Source organism: Stigmatopora argus, chromosome 16 (genome assembly GCF_051989625.1).
Source record: "Stigmatopora argus isolate UIUO_Sarg chromosome 16, RoL_Sarg_1.0, whole genome shotgun sequence".
In the NCBI taxonomy this organism is placed as follows: Eukaryota; Metazoa; Chordata; class Actinopteri; order Syngnathiformes; family Syngnathidae; genus Stigmatopora; species Stigmatopora argus.
The window spans coordinates 1464497-1476015 of record NC_135402.1 but is presented as its reverse complement, the minus strand read 5'-3'; the positions used below and the strand labels follow the sequence as shown (position 1 = coordinate 1476015).

The 11519-nt window shown below is 39.6% G+C and overlaps 1 protein-coding gene across 2 annotated transcripts; it reads left to right on the top strand.

Annotated features, from left to right (window-relative positions):
• The first annotated feature begins 55 nt into the window (after window positions 1–55).
• On the top strand, window positions 56–10915 carry rbm18 (RNA binding motif protein 18). 2 transcript variants are annotated; one of them, XM_077623551.1, is made up of 6 exons: window positions 56–322; window positions 604–717; window positions 5220–5346; window positions 6974–7060; window positions 8640–8740; window positions 10174–10915. In XM_077623551.1, the coding sequence occupies exons 2-6, from the start codon at window positions 611–613 to the stop codon at window positions 10343–10345; spliced, it is 594 nt and encodes a 197-aa protein (XP_077479677.1). In that variant the 5' UTR covers window positions 56–322; window positions 604–610; the 3' UTR covers window positions 10346–10915. The 2 variants fall into 2 exon arrangements, with proteins under 2 accessions (XP_077479677.1, XP_077479678.1); XM_077623552.1 differs by having other exon boundaries at window positions 59–322; window positions 6974–7054; window positions 10174–10876.
• The last annotated feature ends 604 nt before the right edge of the window (window positions 10916–11519 follow it).

Below are 11519 nucleotides of genomic sequence, written 5' to 3'. Positions count from 1 at the left end.
TATATTAAAAGCCTGCCGACTGGGCGGTGTTCTTCGTGTTTTTGCTCTAGGTTGCTCCTTCCGGGATCAGCTATACTGAAAACGAGTGCACTACATTTCCAACTTCTACGGCATCACTGTGCGTCTTTGTTGTTGCCCACTATCAAATCGCCTGCCTCCCTCAGAACATCAAATATTAAACTTCACCTAAAATCACGATTTTATCCTGTTGGTGTAGAATGAGAACGATTATTATTTGACACCCCCGGTTCATCCCGAACACGGGATCTGAAGAAATTTCAACTTGGACAGGGATCGCATGAAATAAAGCCTGGACGAAGAGGTAAGTGCTAACTACATATGCTAACATGTACCAGCAAAAATCAAGTGACATTAGTAGGATCTTAGTAGGATCTTTCAGTCCTTTTACAGTGCCAAGCTTACTATTGACATTAATAGTGAGCAGCAAGCATATAGGTTTGTATCGTGTCTATTTTACTACTAATCTAACTACTACACAATAGATAATAGACAATAGATGATTCCCACCTCTATTCTATTTAATGAAGCAAGGCTGATTTCTTTTCCACGTTAAATTCCGTTATTAATACTATCATTTTTCAGTGATCCAATGTCATCTGCAGCAGAGACGATGGAAAATGCCTCCATCATATCAGACAGTGGGGCTCATGATGGAAACCGCTTATGGATCGGCAACATTGACCCCAAAATCACAGAGTGAGTAAATATGCCCTTTTTCGCTTCATCTCACACCACCTAAACTAAAATGGCGTCTTCTCCATCCAAAAACAATGATCTTGTGCTATGTCAAATAATGCCATCAGCCCACCATTGGAAGAAGATTGGTCAGACTTCAACACAAATCCCTTTTTTTAACCTAAAACTAACAAATATGACCCGCAAAACTTGAAGCTGCCACCTCCAAGCAGTCAACGTGAGACTGTTGTTTAATAAATCCTAAACTTTGCCTTCTACAACTGCCCGGTATTGTGTGCACGTGCATGATTGATGAACTGTGTGTGTAGCGCGTGTGTGTTGCTGACTGAGACTGAGCAGACTGGGTTTTGGTTGTGTGAAAAGGAGGCAGTCAGGCGTGGAGTTGCCCGGCAAAAGCGCCGGCCGCCGGCCGTCATTCCTCACCCACCTACCCTGTTTACTCTCTTTTTGTCAACCTGGACCTGCGTCTGTGTTTTTCTTACTTTATTTTCTTGTATATATTACGGATGTCTCTTGAAGGTTGGCCACAATATTTCCTGTCACATTGGTTTACTTTAAAAACTATTGTAAGGTATTGTTATTTTGGGGGTTGATTTTTTACAAAAATAGTGTGTATAAGTCAATGTACTGGTCACTTGACAAATGAAATATAGTCCTTGGTTCAAAACAGTTGTATTTCAATTTTTTTGCCCCTATTAAAATAGATCAGTAACAAAAAATAGATAATTTTATGCTTCTTTTTAAAAGTAAAAAAGTAATCAGCCCTTGTGTGGCTCCCTTTGGTCACATACACAATAAATATAAAAAGAATAAACTGCAGTCATCATTTTTGAATAGTGCAAAGTTTGTATGTCTACTGGTGTTTTTATTTATGCATGGTTTGCTGTTTCAATTTTGCTTTATATCTGTTTCTTAAAGTGTTACAATATCACATAATACAGAAAAACTACTTTAACATGTTTGGGTTTTTTTAATAAATGAATGGCATATATACATTAGATTAGATTATATATATACATATATATAATACTGTGTATTACATTCATCTTAACACTGCTCTTGTTTTGTTTTTCTGTTCTCAATGTCAAAAAAAAGACCAAGTGAGGGTTTGAGACGACCTTCATGCACAATGCGCTGGAGTTGAAGGTCATTTTTTCTGTGCTAAGAGATTGTTTTCGTGTGCCCATTGGGGGGCTTCTGCAGAATATATGTGCTTTAGCTCTGGTGGGCGTCTAGACAGGCGTTTCCTTCCCTTTCCTATGCCCTGCTCCACTTCTGTTTAAATAGCCCTACTGGACCGTACCAAAAAAAAACCCAGAAGAAATGCCCACTGTCGCTGAGTGGGAAGATTAATTAGCTCAGGACTGGCACTGGTGCTACACTTTGCTTAGCAGTATTTCGTGTTTCATTGATTTTCTATTCAAAAAATGTTTCCTTTCACTGAATGACAAATTTCATATTCTTTATGTCATCAGTTGTATCTTCCTAGATCCGGGCTGGGCAAACTGGTCTTGAAGTTCCAAGCGATCCAGCACAGTTGAACCAATGGGGGGTTTCGGCTGAAATGAGAAGCACCTGATGACTATCCACTGATTGCACTTGTAATATACCATATTTCTGGAACGCATTCCTCTTTAGAGGTTGGAACAAAAGTCCAATTGGCCCATTGTGGAATAGTTTGCTCACCCCTGTCCTATATGAAGGATAATGAAATACCAAACTCCTTACAAATGAATAAATAACCAGACCCAAACCCCATTTAGGTCCCTTTTTTTGCACAGTGAATGATAAACTATGGCTGACTATGGCCATACTAGTTGCTAGTTTTGAGGGACATAAACTTCAATCTCAACTTTTATTTTGCTTTGCAGCTCCGCCTCTCTACTTAAATCAGTGGTGCCAAAGGTGTGGCCCTAGGGCCGGATCTGCCCCACTACGAGGTCCAATCCGGCCCGCAGTGTTGTTCTGGGTGTTTCTATTGACAACAGAAAAATGTCCAATTCACTTAAACTGGCTTGTATGCTCATCTTTCAGAGCCATTGACGGCGCTTGGCATCCAATCCATTTTGACTGGGAGGGGCAAATAAATGACCATCTAGCGCCGTCAATGTGGGCAAGTAAGTTAACATTTTGGGCCAAAAATAAACTGGTTCCACCCACATGAGATCTAATTGGTATTAATCTGGCCCGCGAACCAAACAGCCCTGACTCAGATCATCCCTTATTTGAAATAAACTCCCCCCATCTCCCCCCTTTCCTCGTCTTCTCACCTCGCTTCCTTAAGCGTATCCTCCTCCCGCCTCCACCTTTCACCTCGCTGTCAAGGTTCCCGTTCTGAACTTTACTCTCACTCTCTGCAGGTTCTCCCGCCCGCCCTTTCCTCACCCCCTCTCTCTCTCTCTCTCCTCCTCTTCCTCCGGCGTTTTTTACGACTCCCGTGAGACTCGGTCCATTGTGGTTCTGTTGCGAGTATCCAAAAATGTTCTTGGAGTGTCTGCATTGTATACACACCACTGTTTATATACTGTATTTTTGCTGCTGACAGGGAGATGGTTTTTTTCTTCCCTTTTTTAGCTGGGTGTGTACTTGTATTTTTATACTTAATATATATGTACGTCCATAATCCATGTAGGACTTTATTGTGTGTATTATTTTAAATTTTACACTTGGTTGTTGTGGCTGGGGTTCGCTCGATTTGTTGGGTGTTGTCTGGGAAAAGCAGAAGTCATCTGTAGACTGAAATCCTCAAGGGAGCTGCAAATGTACAACTGTTTTTGCAACCTGGGAAGTCGCATTTCACATCCCACACACACACAAATGTAGTACTTTGTCATCCAGCTATCCTTGCAGTGCCACACATATAAAGAAACATAACAATGAAACAAAGGCTGATTAACAGAACAGAGCAGCATTTCACCTGGAATCACCCGACATGTTTTAGTCATTTGTTGCCTCGTGGTTTTTTTTCTTAAATATTTACTCATGTTCAACAAAATTCTCTCAGATCTTGCCAGGCGAATTGTATTGGAACACCCATTCATGATTAAATGCAGACCAAAATATAGCACGTGTTTGAATTTCTGGGACTCGGCGATCCACTGTAAGATTTTGGACCAAAAAAATCCAATAAATCAACAGGGGCTGGCTCTAGAGGTGACTGTGTAGTTCCCTTCAAAATGTGTGAACTGGAACAATACTATTAAATATGCAGATGCCACCTTAGTTTACAAAAACTTCCAACAAAAAGCCCCCCCACTGCAAGGATTCTAACAAAAAATTCCAAGACATCAACAATGGCTGGCTCTAGAGGTGACTGTGTAGTTCCCTTCATAATGAGTGCTAAATTAGCCTAAGCACCTTCTCTCTTCATACCTGGAACTCAATAGCAATTAGCATATGTCTCTTGACCTGAATATAAGACAATGTTTTTTGGATTGAAATAAGACTGAAGAGATGTCGGTCGTCTTAAAATCGGGGGCTAGATATTATAGCTATTTACAGCTCTAGATGGATCCAGATTCCTTTAAAGCAAATGCTGAACACTGATTCGTTATTGCAATTTTGTTATTTATTTGTGTCTTCATTTATTTATTTTTATCACAGTAGATTGGTTCATTTACATTTTTTTTTAAAATCAGAAGCCATTCATTTACAAATGTGATTGCACTTTAGTTGACATTTAAATGTTTAGATATTGTGATACAGTTTTGCATGATTTGGATGAAGCAAAATAACGTGCTTTTTTGTATTATTATAATCATTATTTTCAGATGTATACTGTCATTTATTTTGTGTAGGAAAAATTGAATGTGATTTTCAAACTTGAGTCTTGACAAAAAGGGGGTCGTCTTATATTCGGGGTCGTTTTATATACCAGCCAATATGGAAATGTATCCTTAGGATGAAATCTAAAAATACTCATATTTAGGTCTGATTTGGTAGTATTGTTATTCAAATAGAGCTCAACATGTCACTGGCACAGCCAAGAAACAGATTGCTGGATTTCATCAGGTGACGCAGGTCTTATTGTCCGGCCTCTTTTCCCAGAAGACACATTTTTTCCCCCTGCGAGTGGAACTGAACCCACGCTTTCATGGCACATAGCTCTCCCGTGAGCGCATATCTAAGTTGGGTCACTGGCTGGATGTTGTTTGCGCACGGGAGGGGAGTTTGAAGCTTCCTTTGTTTTATTCCCTCATTGTCCTGCCGCCGTATCCTCGGCATTGTCTCCATAAAAGATTTACTGTCCCAGGCGTGCCGCAACCAGCTGGCCCGCTGCTAAAAAGGTGTCGGGACGGGGAAACCGCCCTTCTCGTTATCCTTTGCACGTGACAGATTCACGCCGTACGGTAGCGGGGTGCGGGATACCCAGTCTTTTGATGTTTTGTCTCTGCCATTCTTTTCCACGACAGAAATGCTATCAATCATGTGCTCATTTGCAACCCAAGCAGCTTTTTGGTGATTTATGTGGACGCTCTGTCCGATGTTTCCTCTCCTGGCAGGTATCACTTGGTGAAGCTCTTGGAGAAGTTTGGTCATGTGAAACAGTTTGACTTCCTGTTCCACAAATCCGGTCCGCTAGAGGGGCAACCGCGAGGCTACTGTTTTGTTAACTTCAACACCAAAGAGGTAAATGAACTTCATAGCAGTATTTTCTCGCATATACGACGTATTTGTCGCAAAAAACAGGATGTCTGAATCAATGTTCCCTCTAAGCTGCGCGGGTGCGCAATTGCGCACTACTCTCGTCTTCTCTGCGCACAGTAAATCATATGGAGCGCACAAAATAAAATCCCAATTTTCTTTTTTAAGCTATGAGGCCGACGCACGAACCACTCATCCACCGGGCCGCCCATTCATAGATGTTAATCATTACATTTTATTATTACTAAATCATTTATGTGTAGTAGACATACACCTGCTTATGGCAGGTGTGATACTGGTGTGTGCCCATAGCGAGCAATGATGATGTTGCTCACACCGGTACTCAGTGTGCTCAGAGAGGTTGTCTTGACTAATTGTGAAAAATATATTGGGTTGACCTTTCAACTGAACAAATTCAATTACAATTTACAATATTCAATACAGTCACAAATCAGGCAGGTTCATTTCTTTCGTCAACTTTTGATCTCCACCTACGTGATTTTGACTGCAAACTTTTTTTTAAACACTTAAGAGTGATCAATGTGTGGTAAAAATACATAAAAATAAAAATTTGCACTACATAAAACCTGACCCTTTTTAATGAGTTGTAAAAACAAATATTGACTTGACCCCATTTTAATGTATCATAGAACATTGCTACAAGAAATTGCTGAATTATTCTGACCCTGTCTTTTTGCAGGACCATATTCTTTTCTATATTAAAGTACTAGTACTCTAACCCCAGAAAAGTTTACGGTCCAGACCGCGGCCTGTATTTGTTTTCCAAAGAGCCTGGGGGGGATCCTGATAAGCATCTAGTTTCACAGCCAGTGTCTATCATTTGGCTAAGAAGTCCTCCCAGTGGATTTATACAAAGGAAGTGTGTGTTTATCTTCGCCTCTCACACACCCGGATTAAGTACTTCAATAATCTACGCCGTTCACAATGGCTTTTTTCCAAAATCCAAATTAGTAGATTGGAAATCGACCTGATGCCATGTTTACATTAAATATTTGTCTCAAATTCATTCTCTCCCAAAATGAATTAAGATCATATCTCAAGGTATAACTGTATATCCAAGGGTCAATTATTAGGTCAGAATGGACTTTTTTTGACCTGCTTTTGCCACCTTAACTGTAGACTTTCTAAAGCACATGTGTCAAAGTGGCGGCCCAGGGGCCAAATCTTGCCCGCCCCATCATTTTGTGTGGTCCGGGAAAGTAAATGATGAGTGGCGACTTTCTCTTTTAGGATCAAATTAAAATGAAGAGTATAGATGTATATTAAATTTCCTGATTTCCCCCTTTTAAATCAATAATTGTCATTTTTTAATCCATTTTTTCTGTGTTTTTAGTTCAAAAATCATTTTGTAAAATCTAAAAATATATTTTTAAAAAGCTAAAATAAACATTGTTTTAGATCTATAAAAAACTGAATATTCGGGGATTTTAATCCAGTTCTTTTAATCCATTTATTAAAAAAATCTAAATATTATATCTAAAATGGTCGGGCCCACGTGAAATCAACGTTAAAGCGACCCGCGAACCAACTCGAGTCTGACACCCCTGTTCTAATGGAAACCCCGTTTTTTGTCTGTTCTTTTTGCCCAAAGGAAGCGGAAAGAGCCATCCAGTGTTTAAATGGCAAACTGGCGCTGTCCAAGAAGCTGGTTGTGCGTTGGGCGCACGCACAGGTAAGGGTAAGTGTCACCCACACTTGTTCCATGCAACACTTTAACAGGAACTGAAGACACTATGACGTGGTTGCGCATCAGTTCACCTATGGTACAATTTCGGTTTTAGCTTTTTTTCCTTAAGAGGCACCAAAATCCTTTTTTGTTTCGAGTAGTTTTCATACTTTTGATTGCAATCACATTTACCAATGAATTATTTAGGTTTTCAAGTTGGCTTTATTATGCAATTATCCTTCATTCAAGTACAAAAATGTCAGACCTACACAGTCAACTGCGTCATTTCAACCTCAATGCGAGGGTACCTAATGTTGAATGTCGGTCCTTGCAAAAAAACGAGGCTAAAAGAGGATTCATGTGTTCATTTTCCCCCTCGATCTGGAGCACCTCGTTTACAGAAAGAGAAATCATTGGCTCTCGCTACAAGTCTCGTCTCTTAACAATAGACGGTCCACTGACAAATAGTGGCGGGATATCCTGTATAGAGATGAATCACAATCCCAACATGCTAACACAAACACATGTCGTTGCACATTTCATCACCTCGGCGTAACGGCGTACCGTTATTGATCAAATTATCTTCCCCTGGGGCAATGACATTCGTCCATTTTTCCGTCTAGCATAAAAAATAAAACATCAAATCACTGACTTTTATGTTTACGTTAACCTATCATAACATATGACTAAGTCATGGCAGACAAATTGGCAATAATACTGAACAATTATTACTACTGCCAGAACCAAAACTCTTATAGTTTTTTTTTTTTTAACTCATGTCAGGTATTTCAATGATTCAAATATATTTTCTATTGTATTGTAAAATTATTCAATATTAGTTGTCGTGCTCCATCTAGGCCAAGGGTGTCAGACTCGATTTTCGGGCCACGTTAACGTCAACTCGATTCCACGTGGGCCGGACCATTTTCGATATAATATTTAGATTTTTTTTTATAAATGGATTAAAGGAACTGGATTAAAAGCCCTGAATATTCAGTTTTTTATAGATCTAAAACAATGATTATTTTAGCTTTTTTTAAAATATATTTTTAGTTTTTACAAAATGATTTTTGAACTAAAAACACAGAAAAAATGGATTAAAAAATGACAATTATTGATTTAAAAGGGGGAAAATCAGGAAATTTAATATACATCCATACTCTTCATTTTAATTTGATCCTAAAACAGAAAGTCGGCACTCATCATTTACTTTCCCGGGCCACACAAAATGATGCGGCGGGCCAGATTTGGCCCCCTGGCCGCCACTTTGACACGTGATCTAGGCTTTTTTCCCCCCACATGACATCCATTTCTTCTTCTTGTCTTTTTTTTTATCCTTAGGTTACAAGAATTTGCTCTTATTCGGGGAGTCTAATTCCCAGCATGCTCCTTTGCACATTCTCGTTTACTAAATGCTACAAATCCCCACTTTGTCTTTTACGACGATCCCCCGCCGCTCCGTTTTTTTCACCTTCTGGCTTTGTCTTTTTTCCACTCGTCCATGTTTCTGTTTCCATCTCTCTCTCTCTGCGCCCATCTCTTTGTTTTTTCTGGCCGGTCGCAACATCGTCGGCGTCTTCGTCGTCTGCAGAGGTTCGAAGGTTTCCGTCACGACAAGACCATGCCTTCCAGCTTAGAACCGTCGAGCAGCGGCGTCGGCTCTGACGGCGCCCTGATGACCAACCACCTCAGGTTGTTTGAGCACACTCCAGCACTTTTTTTTTATTTTGAGTGGCCAGGAAATGGGATTAAGGCTAACATTTGTAACCAATCGCGATGATGTGGCATCGAAGGAGTTACCGTTATGTCGCAACACGAGACGAGTAGGAAAAAGGAATACCGTATTTTCTCACATATAAGCCGTATTTGTAAGTAAAAATGATGACTGAATCAAGGGTACGGTTTATATGCGCACAAATTAGACTTGAGATGCACGAAACTACAAGGTGACAAAGACCAAACGCCATAATGAAAGACAATGAGGTCATTTATTTCAAAATTGAGAAAAGATAAACTGATAAAACGAAATTTATTTTGACGTTTATGAATGAAATTCAAGAAAAAAAAATATTTTTCTTGCATAAAATGTGAAAAAACACTCACTTTTGCCTGCCAGGGTGCCGCCATCTTACCTATGGATGACAAACTAGACCGCTACGGACACACTTCCTGGTTGTACTGCTCACATGACTTACTTTATGAATTTGTCTACGTGCAGGCAACACCCTTTCGAAATTTGCAATCCAGCAATCGATTGATACAGTATCTCAGAAATACCAAGTATGATGATTTTTCTTAAGATTTTCCCTTCAAAGTAACACATTTGTAAACATTGTGAATCGGAGGGCGGCTTATACGAGAGAAATTGTCAAATTCAACCATTTTAAGGGTGCGGCTTATACGCAGAGGCGGCTAAAATGTGAGAAAATACGGTAATTCCACTGACCCACTTTCAATTTTGTACGCTAAATCCAATAAGAACTCATCAAGATGCATTTTCCATCAAGACATACGCCCTCTACTGGCTGCAACACTCCATTGCATCTTTTTGTACCCTTTCAATAGTTACGAATCCGTGGCAGTCTTATTCGTTAACTCTGCGATAGTAGAATCATCCAACGTTTCACACTCCGATCTATCGCCACGACGTCGTTATCACGCCAAAACGCCCTAATTACAAAATAAGACTCCCACTGTCCGTGTCAACGACCATCCACATCTTCCTATTATTACGGCCGCGGCGTATTTTCGCCGCCGTCGTAAATAAACCCGCCGTAAATGAAGCTCTTAGCGGGGTCCCGTCTGGAGAGCGCACTCGGACCCTAACGCGGACTCGAGATAGCTCTCTCGGGGGAGGGGAAATAAAAACAGCGTCTTCCTCCTCCGGATGGGCGCCGGCCTGCACATCATCTTCTTGGCTCCTCTCACCTGCGCCTTCCAGAGCCGCCATTTAACATTCGTAAGATTGCCACTCCCGCCACCCTTGTGAGGATAAGCGGTTGAGAAAATGAATAAGATTGGCACTTGAGCGCTCATATTTCCCTTTTAAACCTGCTGACTTCCTCTGGTGTTTAGTTTTTTTTTCTTCTTCTTTTTTTCTTTCCTCCTTCTTCTTCTGCGTCAAGTACCAGCGCTAAGATTCGCGCCATCGAGGCCAAGCTGCAGATGATGGAGGAGAATCCAGACGAGGAGCACTCGGGTCCGTCCGCCTACGTTTATAACAAGCCGCCGGAGAGGAAGCGCTGGGAGCCGTACTCCAAATCGCACAGCAGGCCCTTTCGAAGGTTTAGGAGATGACCCCTTTCAACACTTTTCCAGGAAAACCCAGAAAAAAATCCACTAAAAGACAGGAGGGACTTTTTTTTAGAAGGAGGACAAAAATACATTGATGTTGCTCACAATGTTTTTAGGGAGGTGAACTATGATGGACAAATGACCTCGAGACATTATGGGATGTTGTGTTCCACAATTTCAGCGTGTGTTTTGTGTGTGTGCTCGGAATTTTCGCGGGGGCGCCGTGTATCATTCTGAGGGGAGGAAAACTCAATCTGGGGGGAAATACACTTGGAATGTGTTGACAAATCTTGCAAAACTGGTTTAAAATGAGCAATTTTGTTTATTTTAGGATTTTTATTCAGGGACTAAAATATATTTTATATATATGAGTTATGGAAAGATACAAATACACAACCTCAAGATGAATTCAAAATGTGTTTCATGCCAAAGCTCAGAGGAAAGAAAAAAATTGATATGTAGACAAATACATTTTTGGGGTTGCATAATTTTTTTAATAACCATTGCAGGCATTAAAATAAACGATGAAAGTCATTTATGGTTGTGTGTAATAAAATAATTTCAACTCCATAATTTAGTGTGTATGTAAATATATATTTATCCTTTTGTCTCCTTTTTATAGTTATGTATTTATTCCTCATAAAAACATTTTTTTAACTCATGATTTATCTGGTTCATGAATTTAATGAAGTTGTTTACACTTGAATTATTATAACTCGTCTTTATATTTCCAAAGCAATCATAGCAGCCATTTTATAGAAATAGAAATGATATCGCTTAGAAAAAAACATTTTTGAATAAAGTCCAACATTTCCATGCAACAAAATGTGTTAAAATAATCCTTGTAAAATGTAATATATTAACAGTTTTAGCCACTTAATCCATCCTATCATAATCTAACGAAAACTCAAATAATTGCTTTAAATTAAATCACTCAAAATTAATTGCTTCACACCAAGCCTAATTATTTCCCCAAAAAAACGGATCTATCATTTTTAATCTCCTATCCATTTAGTAGTTAATAATCTAAACCAAGGTTGACTTTCGAATTTCCCCTTTAAACCAGTTGGCAAATTTTCATTTTTAATCCACCAACCGAATCCTTAAAAAACATTGCTTTATTTTCATCTCTTTTTTTTTTTAAAACGATCTATCTTTGCACGATGCACATGTACCG

What these genes read in the sequence shown, in the direction of transcription:
- rbm18 (XM_077623551.1), top strand. Translation starts at nt 611, where the DNA reads ATGTCATCTGCAGCAGAGACGATGGAAAATGCCTCCATCATATCAGAC. An exon ending in ATTGACCCCAAAATCACAGA is followed by an intron (nt 718 to 5,219) that starts GTGAGTAAATAT and finishes CTCTCCTGGCAG; the next exon opens with GTATCACTTGGTGAAGCTCT. An exon ending in CTGATGACCAACCACCTCAG is followed by an intron (nt 8,741 to 10,173) that starts GTTGTTTGAGCA and finishes TTCTGCGTCAAG; the next exon opens with TACCAGCGCTAAGATTCGCG.